This window comes from Peromyscus maniculatus, chromosome 12 (assembly GCF_049852395.1).
Source record: "Peromyscus maniculatus bairdii isolate BWxNUB_F1_BW_parent chromosome 12, HU_Pman_BW_mat_3.1, whole genome shotgun sequence".
Classification (NCBI taxonomy): Eukaryota; Metazoa; Chordata; class Mammalia; order Rodentia; family Cricetidae; genus Peromyscus; species Peromyscus maniculatus.
In genome coordinates this window covers 39,974,950-39,992,536 of record NC_134863.1, presented here as the reverse complement: position 1 = coordinate 39,992,536, position 17,587 = coordinate 39,974,950, and the positions used below count along the sequence as shown (strand labels likewise).

At 38.6% G+C, this 17,587-nt stretch overlaps 1 protein-coding gene across 5 annotated transcripts in view; it reads left to right on the top strand.

Moving 5' to 3' along the window:
• LOC107402828 (leukocyte surface antigen CD47-like) overlaps positions 1-17,587 on the top strand; it is a 43,599-nt gene that overhangs the window by 16,507 nt on the left and 9,505 nt on the right. For 2 of the 5 annotated variants that reach the window (XM_016008278.3, XM_016008280.3), the window contains 5 exons: positions 845-934; positions 9,756-9,863; positions 10,986-11,078; positions 14,834-14,929; positions 16,286-16,378. In XM_016008278.3, the coding sequence (XP_015863764.1) occupies positions 845-934; positions 9,756-9,863; positions 10,986-11,078; positions 14,834-14,929; positions 16,286-16,378 (480 nt within the window). Of the gene's footprint in view, positions 1-844; positions 935-9,755; positions 9,864-10,985; positions 11,079-11,746; positions 11,915-14,833; positions 14,930-16,285; positions 16,379-17,587 lie in introns of all 5 variants that reach the window. The other 3 variants (XM_076548951.1, XM_042259405.2, XM_016008282.3) reach the window with 3 other exon arrangements.

Sequence of the window (17,587 nt, the reverse complement as noted above, 5' to 3'; positions counted from 1 at the left end):
AGGACCAACATAGGTCTGCACCAGGTCTTCTGTGTATATATTGCAGTTTTCAGTTTAATATTTTATTTTGGGACTCCTGACTATGAGAATGAGTGGGTCTCTGACTCTTTTGCCTGATCTTGGGACTCTTTTCCTCCTGTTCGGTTTCCATGTCCAAATTTGATATGAAAGGTTTTGCTCCATCTTATTATATTTTATTTTGTCATATCTGGTTGCTATCTCTTAGGAGTCTGTTCTTTTCTAATGAGGGACAGAAAAGGTGTGGATCTGAAGAGGAGGGGAGGAGGAACAGGGAAGAGTAGAGGGAGGGAAAACTATACTCAGGATATATTGTATGAGAAAAGAATCTATTTTCAATAGTTAAAAAAAAGATCCAACCTTTGCCTTCAACCCTTTACACATATTATCCCTAACAGTCAAAGCCATCTGCTAAGGAGTAGGTACAGCCAGTGTCTTTCCTGGAAGCAATTAAGGACAGTGACAAGCAGAGGTGCTCAACTGCTGTCTGTTATCACACAGATTGTGAGTCAGAACAGGTTTTCAGGCCTGGATGTGTGGTGAGAGCATTTTCTCAGCATCTGTACTGTGCTTCTACAGAATGGGGGTCAGGAAACTGAGGAGATACACTCAAGTAACTAAAGCATTGGACATCCTAAATAAAATTTGTTGTTATATGAGCAAATCATATGTAAAATTTATTTTGTGTATAAATGTATATAAACTGTGGCTACAGCTTTTAATTATTTTAATCTTCCATCTGTATAACAAAAAATATATTTGAGACTGTTAATGCTCTTTAATTACAGTAAATACTAACTATAATTTTTGTTTTCTTTCCCTTCAGCTTCATGGTTTCCTTTAAGTGAAAATATTCTCATTATTATTTCCCCATTTATGACTGTACTTTTCTTCTGGGCACAGTTTAGCATTTTAAGTAAGTGTTTACTTCCAGTTTTCATGTATACTTTAATGATAAAACTGTTATTTCTATGAGTATTAAAGTGAAATACCGTGTAATTCAGCTGCATTAGGAAGAGTCATGTTTTGATGAATGAGAATATGTACATGGTTTGAATAGTAATTGTCTTCATGAATTATATACTGTCCCTGACACATCACTACTATTGGTTTTGTAAGATAATGTTTTGTTGTGTTTTAAAAAGATCTTTTTAAAGAGACTACTGTAAACACTATTTAGACCATCTAAAAACTCCTGTATCACTGTCATATTAACAAATGTAATTTTATTTGGTGAACAGATAGTCATAGGCTACATTAGTGTGAAGACGGGATCCCATGCTCTGGGGCCCTGTGGTGCCCCTCTTCGTTTCTCCAGTTTTCTGTTTGTGCCATCATGCAGCCCTGTATCCCCTGCAGCAGCCAGGGGGACCTGTGCTCTGTGATCCTGCTTTGGCATCCATGTAGCCAAGTCTCTGAGGGTCAAACCCCATGCTGTGTCGTGTGTGTGTGTGTGTGTGTGTGTGTGTGTGTGTGTGTGTGTACAGTTCAGAATTGTCAACACAAGGTGATATAGTTTGAATGTGAAATGTGCTCCATAGACTCATTCGTGTATTTGAATACTTGGTCACCAGTCAAGGTGACATTTTTTGTAGGTTGTGGCACATTTATTTGGGATGTGGGGCTTCCCTGGACAAAGTAAACTTGAGCAGATGGTCATTGAGGTTCGCAGGCCAGTCCAACTTGCTGATTAGTCTTTGCTTCCTGATCTGTCTAGACCTGAAGAAGTGGCCTCATGCTCCACTCACAGCCGCTGAGAGCTGTTCCCACAGCCACCCTTCCCTGACAGGATGGGGTGTCCCCTCCAACCATGAGCCGGAAGGAGCCCTCCCTCCCATGCTTTGTGTCAGCCATCTGGTCACAGCAATAAGAAAAGGACACAAAGTGACTGTATGCATTCCAACTGGGGGTGAGGGTTATGCCCAACCGTATTTACCAAATTTGAAATTTGGTAAAGGGAAGTGGCTAAATCACTGAAGTTCTGAGCTGACAGACTAAACTTTCAAACTTGTAAAATGTAAGCTCTGCTCATCCTCTAAGCCCCCTGACACAGCCACTGAAGGCCAGGAAACACCTCTCCAGGTCGCGAGGAAACCGCGCTCATTAAATTTGCTCCCCAGCCTTTAGAGAGGTGAGCGCTGGTGAATCACTGCAGAGGAGGCCTGCTGGGTAGTGAGTGGATGACGTTCTTTCCTAGGAAGGGCGAGGCTGTGTGCGTGACATGAAAACAGTGAGACATAAAAACAGACAGGACATGACTGGTGGTTTATTTGAAGAGGTTATTTGTTTATTTGTTTGTTTATTTATTTATTTATTTTTAAAGTTTTTTTTTTTCATTTTACATACCAATCCTAGTTACCCTCTCTCCCCTTCTCCCACCTCCCACCACCTCCCTCCATCTCACCCGCCACCCGCTCCTCAGAGAGTAAGGCCTCCCTTGGGGAGTCATAAAGTCTGGCATACCAAGTTGAGGCGGGACCAAGCCCCTCTGCCCGTGTCAAGGCTGACCAAGGTATCCTATCGTAGGGAATGGGTTCCAAAAAGCCATTTCATGCACCCAGAACAAGTCCTTGTCCCACAGCAAGGGGCTCCCCAAACAGATCTAGCCACATAACTGTCACCCACATTCAGAGGGCCTAGTTCGGTCCCATGCATGTTCCCCAGCTGGCAGACAGAGTCCATGAGCTCCCAGCAGCTTGAGTCAGCTGTCTCTGTGGTTTTCCTCCTCATGATCTTGAAGAGCTTTGCCCAGTGCCCGGGGCTCCGGAAATGCTTAGTGACTCCAGAAACGTTCCCAGGTTGTGTCTAAATGGGAAAAGACAGGAAGAAGGGCTGGCAGTGGCAACTGTCGAGACACCAGCAGTGTTCCTCTGTACATCATCCCAGCTTCCCCTCTTGCTTTCTTAGTAACAGCCATTCTAACTGGGGTAAAACGGTATCTCCATGTCGATTTCATTTGAATTTCTCTGCTGTCTAAAGATGTTGAAGATTGTGCCGTATGTCTCTGGCCAATGGTATTTCATCTTTTGAGAACTGTTTATTTCATTAGCCCACTTAGTGTTTGGGATGTTTGACTTCTTAGTGTTTCATGACTGAGTTCCTTATACATTGTATATATCATTTAGCAAAGGCTCTCTCCCACATCGTAGACTGACTTCTCACTCGGTCATTTCATTTGCTAAGCAGGAAGAATTTCTATTTCACACAGTCCTGTATTTTAATTCTTGGTTTTACTGCCTCAGTTAATGGATTTCCATCCAGAAAACCTTCACTTATGCCTATGTCTTGAAATATTTTCCTTTAAAAGTTCCAGAGTTCCAGATTTTTATATTGTGGTCTCTGATCAAACACTATCATACTGAATTTTTGTACTGAATGTGAGATACAGACTGTGTTTCATGCTTCTACACCTGGATATCCAGTTTTCCCGGCACCACTGGTTGTAGAGTCCTCTCTCCAATGCATGTTTCTGACATAGCTGTCAAAAATCAGGACGCCGCAGCTGTGTGTTTTTACTTCTGAATCCTGTATTCTATTTCATTCACCTACATGTCAGTTTTATTCAACTACCGCTCTATTTTTATCGCAGTGGATCTGAAGTATAAGTAGAAATCAACAGTGTTCTTTCTGGTCAAGATTTCTTTGACTGTCTGGGGTCTTTTGTGTTTCCTGTGAATTTAAATTGTTTTCGGCTTCTATGGGAAAAAAAAAATCATTGGAATTTTGGTGAGAATTGCATTGAATCTGTAGACTGCCAGTTTTGCAATTAATAAATTCTCCTGTTTCATGAGCATGAGAGGCCTTTCCATCATGCCATTTCTTTAATTTCTTTCTTCAGCGTTTTTATATTTTCACTGGAGGGCTCTTTCATTTCCCTTTTTAGGTTTATTCTCAAATAGTCTTTAGGTTTATTCTCAAGGACTCCGCTATTGGTGGATTTGTTTTCTGATTTCTTTATCAACAAGTTATTTATTGACATTTATGAAGGCTACTGATTTTTATATGATGGTTTTCCATCTTGTGGCTTTGTTGAAAGTGTTTATTTGCTCCAAATATATTCTATGGGGTAGAGTCTATCGTATGTACAGAATTATGTCATCTGAAAATGAAAAATTTGATTTCTTTCTTTCTTATCTGAATCCTTATAGTTCCTTTCTCTTGTCCTTCTTCTCTAGCTAAGACTTCAAGACTAAATCTAGCTAATGCATCAACACTAAATAAAGAGTGGAGAAAGTGGCCGCCCCTGTCTTTTTGCTAACTTTAAGGGAAATGCTTTGAGTTCTCCAGTTAGGATGATGTTGGGCATATGTTTGACACGCAATAGCCTTTAGTATGACGAAGTATGCTTCTTTTTTTGTTTGTTTTGTCTTTTCTGTTTTCATGAAGGATATTGGGTTTTTTGTCATAAGTTTTTCTGAATCTATTGATATGTGCATGTGTTGCAGTCCTTGACACTGTTGATTGACTTGGGTTTGGTAAACCATACTTGCAGCCCTGGAGAGCTGGAGATTTGATCATGGTGAAGACTCTCTATGATGTGTTCTCGAGTTTGTTTTGCTAATATATTATTGAGAAACTTCTGTAGTTTTGTTCATCATTGAGATTGACCTATAAATTTGACTTTTATCTGGTTTGGTATCAGGATAAAACTAGCTCTGTAAACTGAGCTCAGCATTCCCCTTCCCTGTCTGCTTAATCAAATAATGCAAGGAGCGCTGATGTTATTTCTTTAAAGATCTGTTAGACTTCAAGAGGGAACTCTGTGTTTCTCTACCTGGCCTGATACTATGTAGAGCAGGTTGTCCTTGAACTCAGAGAACATCAGCCTCTGGCTGCAGAGGTCTGAGTTTAAAGGCTTGCCCCAGTTAGTTATAGGTATGTTTAAGTTGTTTATAACATATTTTAAAAACCTTTTCCTTGTATCACTAGTTCTCATTTACATGCTGTTGATTTAATCATGGTAAGTCATGTGTGTCTAGAAATCCATTTCTTTGAGGTTCTAATTTTTTTTTGAAATATAGATTTTCATAGTACACTTCTGAATTAATTATTAGCATCTGTTGCAATGTTCCCCTTTCATCTCTAATTTCATCTTCTCTCTTTCTTTTCATTAGTGTGTCCAAGGCTATATCAATTAATATTTTTTCAAAAGCAGGTCTTTGTTCAAATGATTCTTTGTTTTGTTTTTCATTTTCCATTGCATTAAATTCTTTCCATCTTCTAATTTCGGCTGAGTTTGTTCTTATTTTCCTAAGACCCCCCAAGTGATCCATTAGTTATTTATTTACATTTTCCTGACTCTAAGATTTCTATAGTTATATGGCTCCCTCTTAGGATGGCTTTCATTGTATTCTACAGGTTATAATATATTGTGTTTTCATTATCATTCATTTCTAAGAACTTTTGAATTTCTCCCCATTTCCTCAGTAGCCTACTCATTATTCAATTGTGGATTATTGTCTCCATGAGCTTTTATGTCTTCTGTATTTCTCCTTGCTGATGATTTCTAGTTTTACTACACTGTGATTAGATAGAATATAAGGAATTCAATTTTCTTATATTTGCTAAGAGTTGCTTTGTGTCCTAAAATATGGTCTATTTTATAGAGCATTACCTGAGCTCCTGGGAACAATGAGTATTCTACAGTCTTTGAGTGGGATATTCTGTAGATGTCTGATAAGTCCATTTGACCTATAATGTCATTTAAGTATGATGTTTCTTTGACGATGGCCAGTCTACTGATGAAACTGGGTTACTGCCATCATCCATTATTATCTGTCCTTTCCAGCAGTGTTTGCTTTATGAAACCGAGCATGTGGATATGTAGCTCAAATTTAGAACTGTAGTATTTCCTTGATGTACTTGATGTATTTCCCTTAATCAACACAAAGTGGCCTTCTTTATTTCTTTTGACTAACTTTGGCTTAACATCTAATTGTCAAATGTTAGTATAGATAAATGTGCTTTCATTGGTTTTTCTTGCTGATTGTACTTTTGCATTGGGACTTACATATCTTAGATTAGGCCACTGACTGAATTAAAAAAATAACACATAGTTTTTCGGTATTGAAGTATTTATAGTGTTCAAGTGGAGCTGAGTCCTGTTGGAGTTGAGTTTGGTCCCAGGACATAGTTTAGTAGCCAGAATCTTGGGGTACTAAATGCAGTCTCAACAACCACTTTGGAAGTAGAATATTAATTGCAGAATCAGCTATAATTTTTAATAAACTCTCTAAGAAAGTACATTAATAGTATTCAAAACAACCATTCCTTCAACTCCAATAACTTTTAGAGACTATGGAACAGGATTGTAGGAGGAGGAATGCTAGGATATTATTACTAGACACAAGATTAGATAGAAAATAAGTAAGACTGGAATAACTATAAAAACTAGCAAAAAATGGATAAGGGAAAAGTTATTAGGAGGAAGTGGGTCCTAGTTTGCTTTTTATTGCTGTGAAAGGCATTCTCACCAAAAGGGACTTGAAAGGAGAGGGTTTATTCCAGCTTATAGCTTACAGTCCACCATGAAAGAAAGTCAGGCAGGAACTCCACACAGGAACCTAGAGGCATAAACTGAAGAAGCGTCCATGAAGGAGTGCTACTGACTGGCTTGCTCCCCATGGCTTTCTTATACAGTCTTTCTTATACAGTCCAGGACCACTCCCTACAGAGAGATAGGCCTTCCCACATTAATCATTAATTTAAAAAATTGCCCCATAGACTTGCCCACAAGCCAATCTGATGGAGGCCCTTTCTGAATTAAAGATCCCTCTTCCTACATGATCCTAGCTTGTATCAAATTGACACAAAAGCAACAAGCAAAGGAGTTGGGATATGATGAGGGGAGATGAGTTTGAAGATTATTAAAACCAATGAAAGTCATAATCAAGAAGTATGTGAAGACAGTATGTGAAAGAAAGAAAAAGAAAGAGTGAGGCATGAGACACAAAGTATATGGGTTGTAGATAAAAATGTAGTAGAGAGAATATAATAGAATAGGTGCAAAAACAGAATCATCATAAAACCCAACTAAGCAATCTTTAAAAAAAAAAACTAAAGCAAAATGAATATGTATATATGTTAGATAGTTTTTGTCAACTCTGCATAGCCCAGCATAACCTGGGAAGAGAAAATCTCAGTTGAGAAAGTTCCTCTGTCAGATACAGAGGCTAACAAGTCTGTGGGACATTTTCTTGGCTGTCATTGAAGTGGCACTGAACAGCCCACTGGGGGTGGTAGCCCTTTGACAGCTCATCCTGGATTGTCTAGGAAAGCAGGCTGATCAAACCATGAGGAGTAAGCCAGTAAGCAGCGTTCCATCAAGGCCTCTGCTTGAGTTACCGCCTTGAAGTCCTGCCTTAACCTCTCCTCATGATGAACCATAAGCTATAACTGAAATAAACCCTTTCCTTTCCAAGTTGCTTGTGGTCATGGGGTTTATTCTAGCAATAGGAAGCAAACGTAAGGCACCTTGCAAGCATGAAGATTTAAAACGAATGCCTACATGAAAAAAAAGCAAAACTATTATAATATTAGTTAATATCTATTCCCCTCTCTGAGTTGTCTTAGATCTAACACTGGTGGTGTGACAGCTGGCCACCTATGTCTCCGATTCAAACCTGTTTGACCAGATAGAACAGTGCACAGTGTCTCAGTGGTGTTTGGACAAGTTGCCTCTTAGGTTGAATTACTGTCCCTTGAGAGTTTTCTATCCCTCTGCATGCACTTTGAACACTTGTCATCCAGCCATCTCCGGGCTTAAGCTTGTTCTACGCACTCCAACTTTCTCTAATGTCAATCTCAACGCTTGAGCTTCTGATGTGGCCAGACCCAAGTGTGTATTTTCTCCTGCAGGTCGAAATTGTCATCTCACTAGGACTTGGGATGCCTGTGTCGGTGGTTTGGGCTTAAGATCACTTGCTCTACTGAGTTCCAGTTCAGGCCAGCACTCCCAGGCATCCACATGACTCTGTGGTTCTATGGGTCTTGCGCTCCTAGTGCTTTGGATTTTGGAACAGTGGCTGTGCAATTTTCTACTCTTCCCAGCAGAGAAATTTGATATGCTCCCTTCCGTTCCCAGCTTAATTGGCAGTGGCACAGGGTGGCACAGAGAGACTGGCTGTTTATCCTGGGTAACCGCTACATGAAATTTGTGAGTCTGTAGTCCAGGATTTTGTTTTTATTGCCTTCTGGAAATTTTCATTTTTCCTTTTACTTGCAGACTGACTGAGAGCATGGTGTGTGTGGGGGGGTGGGGTTCTTCCTCTTCCACAACACCTTTGTTCAATACTCTAAGTTACAATCAGTTATTTCCTCTATAAATCTATTTTTAAGTTTTTTTTCACTTAGTGTGTGTGTGTGTGTGTGTGTGTGTGTGTCCAAGTCCTGGAAATGACATGGAAGAGAGGTACAGTTATCACTATTCTAGGTCTTCACAAATGGAGACCCACATTTGATCCACAACTATGAAAAGAATAGAAGCTTGACAATGCAAGGGAGGTTCACACTAAGGGAAGGCTGAAAGAGGTCAGAGAACATACAGAAATATTGGCATTTATGACAAAGGATGTGAGAAAAGGCTCAACAGTGAAGAACATTTACAGATCTGTTTCCAGAAGCCACATGCTGGCTCACAACCATCTGCAACTCCAGTTCTAGAAATTGAAATACCCTCTTCTGGCCTTTATGGGTTCCTGCATGCATTTAGTGCATATAAACTCAGGCAAGCAGACAAGCATATGTGTGTGTGTGTGTGTGTGTGTGTGTGTGTGTGTGTGTGTGATTAATTTCACATTTAGCAAAAAAAAAAAAAAGTCCAGCAGAGAGTAAAAGATGCTGTTAATCCTGTCGTCTCAGGGTGAGCAGAGGCACATGAGGATAAGCCTGTGTTAGGAGCAGTAATTCTATGATGAATTCTCTTGAACCCTGGCAGTGTGCTTTTATTTCAACATCTTAGTTGTAAGTTTTGGGCATTTTTCTCTATCAGAATTTCATCAGGATGTGATTTGCTCAATATTTAGTGTTCTTTTACAAAATAAATTTCCCTAAATTTCTAGGTGCTTTACTAATTTTATACAGAATGGAGCCTGGTTTTCTGTTTCCTATATTGCTAATTAACTAGTTACTGTCCATGAGTCTTGTGTGAATCACTGCTGTGTGGTCGGTCTGGAATGACTAACAATATCTAAAGATACTTTGAATGCCATATAACCGGGGGATATTACTGTGTGGAATTTAGGGATTCCACTCAAAGTTCTAGTGTAATCATGCACAGTCACCTTCACAGAAAAAGATTAATATAGAAACTTAAAAATGCCAGTTAAGAAAGATATTGTAACTTCCTCTATAAAGTAATAAGAACTAAGTTTCACATTCACATTCACATTGCTATACATAAAGCAATATTCACATTGCTATACATATAGCAACATGGCAATACATATGTATTGCCATGACCCTATCTATCAATTCCTTATGAAAAGATGTGAATAATTTGATAAGAGCTTTATTCAAGGGTTATCCAATTTCACTGTATTGTCAATTTGTCTTTGCACTTTATATGTTATAAGGAGTTGGGGATTTAGCTCAGTGGTAGCGTGCTTGCCTAGCAAGCACAAGGCCCTAGGTTCAGTCCTCAGCTCCAGAAGGAAAAAAAAGTACACCTTACATGTTATAGAAATGCCTTCATTTCTGATTAAGTTCCTGTAATTATTTTGTCTTTTTTTTTTTTTAAGTACGAAAATATAAATCCAACCCTGTGAACAAGAAAATTATTCTTTTATCTACTTCTGGACTACTGCTCACCATAATTGTCATTCTTGGAGCCATTCTTTTTATCCCAGGTAAGATGCACAGGCACTGGGCTGTAGTATGTATGGCTGATGTGAGGGACATCCAAAGGGGAGCCTATTGATTCCAAGAGCTGTTGGGACAGATTGCGGCAGATGATGTGGCCTCAAAGAACAGAAAACTTCTCAAGGATCTGGACCTCTTATGCCTGAAATTGCTGTGTGCTCAACATGGTGTTCCTTCATGAAGCTCTAGTGGGCGTAGAGGGGGGCGGGGTGTTCCACTTCCTGCCTCTTGTGACTTCAGTGTTTGCAGGCAATGCTCAGCTTCCTTAGCTCATAGCGGAGTAGCTCCGTTCTCTGCTCTTCCATCATCTGCCTCATCCCGTTCTCTTTGTTCTTGGTGTTCTCTTCCTCCCTCACAAAGGCAGTGTTAGTGAAATTGAAGACACTTGTTTAACTCAGTTGAAGAGTCCCCCTTCTAAATCCTCAACTGCATTATATCTTTTGTCATAGTTTTTGGGGACAGGAAGGTAAGGATGTAAATAGGACCACCATTCAAGCCGCTATGGAGGCAGACTTTACTGGCTGGGATGTGGAAATGGGCCCAAACACGGGAGTCGTGTCTATCTGAAGTGGTCCTTGCAGCTGAGAGATGGAAGTATAAATGAAAAATAACAGCAGGGAGCCGATGGGAGTGGAGCAAAGGCTTGGACTCGGTGGCAGACTGTAGAACCCCACTGTTATCCCTTAGGGAGACCGAGGCACAGGCGGAGCTTTAGAACACAGATTGTTTGCATCCAGGGCTTGTGAGGGCCTGGAGAGGTGATGAAATCGGTAGCCAATATGAAAGAGCACTTGATTTGGCTTCGGGACAGGCTGAATACTGAATGAATGGACTGCGAAGGCAAGTTTATTATCTGGAACTATGCAAGGCAGCTAGACTAATGCCAAATACAGGTTTTCACGCGAGGAGACTCTGACATTAAAATTTAGATCATCAGTTTGGCCTGAAGTAATTGAAAAATGTTGACTCACTGTAAATTTGGAAGAAAATATTTAAACATTTCATACTTTATGAGTACAATATTCAGGGCAATGCACTTAATAAATTCAGCACATTAACTTTCCAAACAGCAGAAACACACAGAAAAATAAATTTTTGTTTGTTAACAGGTAATTATTCAAAAAAGAAAAGCTATGGGCTTATTTTGTTTGTTACTCCTTCAGTGATACCTATAGTTCTTCAGTACTATAAGTTCAAGCCAGGTAAGCATTTGATGTTTTAGCATGATTTTAACTACCTTTTCATGTAAAAGACAGAACTTTGGGGAAAACCTTCTGTTCTATTTTTAATTAACTTCATATTATGGAGACTTCCATCCACAGGTGCAATGAAGTGTCATTTTAATCCCCATTCCAATTCCTCCTCTCACTGCTCCCAGGTCCCACCAACATGTCCCCATCTCAACTTCATGTCTTTTTATGTTTTTAATTTGATAGAACACCAGGTCCGATTAGTGCTAACCATATGTTCATAAATGTGAGGCCATCCATTGGCATGTAGGAAACCCAACATTGGCCATGTCCTCAAAAGACAATGATTCTCCCTCCCCAGAGCAGTAATCAGTGGCCAATAACCCCTCAGTGAGAGGTGGAGCCTAGGAACAACAACATTTATGCCAGAACTTTGACTGGCTTGATCTTCTGCTGGTCTTGCTGAGGTAACCAGAGTAGCTATGAGTTCATGAAAGCGATAGCAATATCATGTCCAGTAGACAGCAACTCATGGCAATCCTTCCTATCACCAGGCTCCAACATTGTTTCCAACTCTTCCAAAATGTTCTGTGATCCTAGCTGGTGGTAGTGGTAGGTGATAAAGACACCTGATTCAGATACTCAGTTTCTTGTTTACATCTGACTGTTTCTCACTGCAGAAAGAAGCTTCCTGACAAAGGAAGAGAGCAACACAGGCCTAGTGGGTATAAAAATAAATATCTAGAAGGCAATTTGACAATATGATCATTGAGTAAAATAGCAGGAACAGGTTCTACCCTAAGACCAATTAACTCCACAGCAATTTTTGACCAGGATTATAACAAGAGGTATGAAATGTCCCCCTGTTGAGCAAGTTTCAAATCCTATCAGAAAGTGGTTACCCCATAACAGTTGTGTAGCATGTAGGGTCCAACTTGGCAAAACCATTGATGACTTTTGTATCTCAGAAACCTACATAGCACCTTCTGTCGCTATGGAAATTTGCCAGCAAAGAGGATGTTTTCCATTCATTTCAACTGATTTTCATAGCATTTGGTTTATTTAAAATATTTCCCATGCTATTCTTTTTTTTTTTTTTGGCCCTAGAAAATAATTTATTTATTTTATTTATTTATTTATTTATTTATTTATTTATTTATTTATTTATTTTGGTTTTTCGAGACAGGGTTTTTCTGTGTAGCTTTGCGCCTTTCCTGAAACTCTCTTTGTAGAGCAGGCTGGCCTCGAACTCACAGAGATCCGCCTGCCTCTGCCTCCCAAGTGCTGGGATTAAAGGTGTGCACCACCACCACCCGGCGAAAATAATTTTTTAATGAAAATAAAATATATTCTTTCAAACTGATTTAAAAATCAAGGACCTTAAGGTTCCTCATGGAGACTGTGGAGAGGGAGAGAGGAAGAATAATTTTCAAGTCCAAGAACTGGGCAGTGACATCTTAAACCACGCACAGCAGAGGCAGGTGTAAATAACAGAGATGGGAGGGGCTCTGCTACATGAAGGTTAATGATACCACATTATAAAGCAAGATTTATAAAAGATCATGGGGAACCCATGCTATTCTTAATGACATTTTCCCATAAGGATGAATTCCATAGTCTTCTTAGTCTTCAAGGCATTTTTATTTTGTAAAAAGTCGTTTTTATATATGCAGCTTAAGTACCCCTCATCTGATATACTTGAAACCAGAAGTATTTTGAATTTCTGTTTTTCAGAGTTTGAGATAGTTGCATAAAATGTGCTGTTTGAACAGCTCCACTTAGGAGATCCAACATCCAATATGCTCCAAAATGGGGAAATTTTTACTATCAGATTTCAGGAGTTTGTGTTAGGAATGCTTGGCCTGCAATACCTCAAGATTATTTTTGCATTTTAAATTTCAGCAGAGTAAAGTTATAAGCAGATTATAAGTACACCATTTCTCCCACTATGCTTTTCATCAAGAAGACTATTTCTATAAGAAGAGGTTACAAATCAAGAACACTAAACACAGGTTTTGTGTGTATATGTAGCTGGAAGTTTTCCTGTGTCTTGCCTGGCCCATGGTCAGGACAAATCTCCCTCACCTGCTGGTCCTGCAGCCGTTCAGACCCAAGTAAACACACAGAGGCGTATATTATTTTTAAACTATGGCCATAGCAGGCTTCTCGCTAGCTAGCTCTTATATCTTAAATTAACCCATTTCCATAAATCTATACTTTGCCACATGGCTTGTAGCTTACCAGTATCTTTACATCTTCCTTCTCCTGGTGGCGGTGAGAGAGCAGTGTCTCCTCTACTCTGTCTCTTTCATCCTCTTTCTCTCTCTTTAGAATGCCCCACCTAACCTTATTCTGCCTCACTATTGGCCAAACAGCTTTATTTATCAACCAGTCAGAGCAACACATATTGACAGCATACAGAATGACATCCCTAGCTCAGTCGGTAGAGCATGAGACTCTTAATCTCATGGGTTCAAGCCCCACATTGGGCACCAAATGTAGTCAGAAGGTTTCTCTGGGTCCCGCTAAGCCCCATGCAATCCCACAGCTTATAAAATAACCACTCAGAAGCTTATATTAATTATAACTTCTAAGCCATTAGCTCAGGATTATTACTGACTAGCTCTTACACTTAAATTAACTCATAATTCTTATCTGTGTTTAGCCATGTGGCTTGGTACCTTTTCTTAGTTCTGCCTTGTCATCTTACTTCCTCTGTGTCTGGCTGGCAACTCCTGACTCAGCCTTCCTCTTCCCAGAATTCTCCTCATCTGCTTAACCCACCTATATTTCCTGCTTGGCTACTGGCCAATCAGCATTTTATTTATCAACCAATCAGAGCAACACACATTCACAGCATACAGAATGACATTCCACAGCCTGTGTGTGTGTGTGTGTGTGTGTGTGTGTGTGTGTGTGTGTGTGTGTGTGTGTGTGTGTATGTGTGTGTGTGTTGTTTTGAGGGTTTTTTTTTTCATTTTGTTTTGGATTGGTTTGATTTGCTTTTAGTTTTGCTGTTGTTATTGGAGAAACTTAACATATCTTAAGATGGTAGTATGTATATACAAAATATAACCAATGTTATTTTTTACAGTTTAAAAGTAAACCTCTAAGATATTTTTGTTGTTGTTATTAAAAAGTCACATCTGGGCCAATGAGATAGTTCAGCAGGTAAAAGTGCCTGCCACCAAGCATGTCAACCTGAGTTCAATTTCCAGAACTTACATAGTGGAAAGAAAGGAAGGACTCCAACAAATTGTCCTCTGACCTCCACACATATGCCTGCTTCCCCCAACACAAAATAATTATTGTTTTAAAAGTCACTTTTGTGGGTCTTAATGTCTCTTTTGAATTGCTATACACTGAAAAGCTTCCATTTTAAAAGCATACATCCTGGAAAAGCATAATAGAGGCTCTCATGTGTGTAATCACCAAAGAAATTTTTGTGTGTATACAAAGAAGTCAGGCATAATAGCTGGTCATGATGGAAGATACACAAATCCGGTCAAAGCAGCACTATTGTTAGGTTTGGAGTTAAAACTTTCCATCCTGTTCAGAAGACAATGATGGTGAACGTCTGCTAAGTAATCTGAAGCCAACACTTATTGGAAAAGGTGAGCTCACTGGAAAAATGTCTGCCATTTGAAATCTTACTGAAGCCAGTCTGGTCATAGTACCTTGTTGTTGACTGTACCAAACACAAGTAGATGTTACTGCTTTAGCATCCTTCTCATCATGCCTCTACTTTTTCCTTTTCTTTCTCTTAGCTATTGGGAGGACCCTTCATGCTATGATCATATTTACAGTCCTTCAGGCATCGGGCTTTGTACTCGCTATGGCAGGACTATATCTTACTGTAAATGGTAAGAGTCACGTTTTTCTGGAGTCTTGATTTAGATTTCTTTTGGACAGAAATCTTAATTTTCTTTTTCTTTATACATAAATTCTATCTTTTTAAAGATGCCTTAGGTTCACAACCAAGTTCAATGTACATTACAGGGTTTCTATGAATTACATCGTATACTCTTCATGTACTTTCATATACACTTCATGTCCACCTATTCCACACTATCCGCAACTGGACAGCACATTTGTTCTAATTGATGAACCACTGTTTGAAGACCATCACCCACAAATTACATCATTTTTCCCTCTTCATCTGTGGAAAACACATATGAGATGTATTCCTCACTGTGTTTATCATATAAACTACCCTCACTGGTAAAAAAATCCCTTGTTCCCTTCTTGTTTATTTCTCTATCCCCACAAATCCCGGCCAATTTTCATTTTTAAGAATGTCTTTTATTTGGAAACATATGATATATAACATTTGGGGGTGGTTACAAGACAGGGTTTCTCCATGTAATTTTGATGCCTGTCTTGGATCTTGCTCTGTAGACCAGGCTGGCCTCAAACTCACAGAGATCCGCCTGGCTCTGCCAGTATATTGATGAAAGGCATGTACCACCGCCACCCAGGCAGTACATAACCTTTTTATATAGACTTCTTTCACCCATGCTTTTTCATGGTTTCATAGTTCACTATTTTGAGTGCAGAATATTTGTGAAGACACACAGTATTTTTTAATGCACTCATCTAATGAAGGATACTCTGGTTGCTTTTAGATTTGTTGTAACTATGAATACAATTTCTATAAACATACATATGTATTTTTCTATGGATATACATTATCAATTCCATTTGAGTAAATACTGGATTGTACACTAAGGGCATATTTAGTTTTGTAATTGTCCATATCAAAATAGCTGGAGCATTTTGCATCACCAGCACCAATGAATGATATTTCTTCACATGCTTAACACTTACTGATTTAAGATATTCTTTCTTTTACTATCATATTCTTCCAATAGGGTTTATGCTTTCAATTCCAGCATAAAAATATTGTCTACATATACTCGTGGGTATTTTCTAGCTATCCAAATTATTATGACTAGAATCACATAAGAACTTTAAGAATAACCAGATTCAAATTATTTGCGGATAGCATTTTACATTAGTCCTGATATATATGTTATGAAAACATGAGCTTTTTTCCTTAAAACTATTTGGAATCATTTTATTGACTGAATTAATAATAATCAGCACATATAATTAATTTTTAATCTCAAATAATTACTTTCATTAAAACTTGATATTATTTATTTCTTTAAGCAGTTTGTATGCATTTATAATATACAATTTTTTTGTTGTTTTTACAGAGTGTGTGCCAAAACATGGCTCCCTTCTAGTTTCAGGTTTGGTCATCATAGCTCTAGTAGAATTATTTGGACTAATTTACATGAAATGGCTGGGTAAGTCAGTCTTGGTTTTGTTAACCTCTGCCAAGAATTTCAGCTATGTAACTTGGAACGTGCTTTAGTTGTTTCTTGTAATTTAGGGACAAATGTATTACAGATACCATAACTATGGGAATAGTTACAATGAACATGTGAGTACGTAACTGTTGCAACCTCAGCTCCCTCAGTAGTAGGATTGCTGGGTCAAAGGCATGCTATTTTTCTTAATTAACTTTTTGAGATGCTTATGTCTGTCATCATGCAGGTGGAAGTTGTATGGTGTTGTAACATATTTTTATATGAGTTATCAAGTTGCAGTGTTCCATGTTGCTTGGGCTATTTGAGATATTCTGTGGTTCAATATGAATTTTGGTGACATTATTTGCTATATCTATGAAGAAACTTTGGAATTTTGATGACAATGTATTAAATCTTTATATCATTTTGTGTAATATGGACCTTTTACAATAATGATTATTTCAATTCATGAACATGGAGTATCTTCCCAATTGTGTATGGGGCCTTCACTGTTTCTTACTAGTGTGTTACAATTTTTATTGAACAGGTCTTTCACTTCCTGATTTACATTTATTTACAGACATTTTATTTTCTGGAGATATTGTTACTGACATTACTTTCTTTTTTTGTTTGTTTTTTGTTTTTTGTTTTGTTTTTTTTAGCAATGTTGTTGCTGTATAAAATGGTTATAGGGTTTCATATGTGGGTTTTCATCATGCAACATTACTGAGTTTGTTTATTCTAGCAAGTTGTAGTGGTATTTGGGTTATTATGTAGAAAAGCCTATCATTTGTTCTTATGGAAATGATTTGGTAGCGGGAGAGTGAGCATGGTGGGGCTGTGGAGAAGCGATATGGTTGTAGTGACATACTCCTTGAGTTAGAAGAGTGTAGATGCAGACAGCTTTGGATAAGAGTGGCAAAAGAAAGAGGAACAGAGACACATCTGTTAGTGAGTTGGAAGAACTGGTGGTCAGATAATTAGGGAATATCAAAAACTAGTCTAATCATGACTACAAATGAAATAAGAACCTCAGCTCAACTGGAGATTGGAAAGGAGGATGCCAGAACTTTCCATAGAGGGTACCAAATGTTGGAGTCATTATGAGAGTGGGAAGTTGGTAGTAATGTGTCCCAATTTGGGACAAGGGAAACAAGTTGTTATGATGCCACATTTAAACATCATGAATCTGTTAATTTTTTCCTT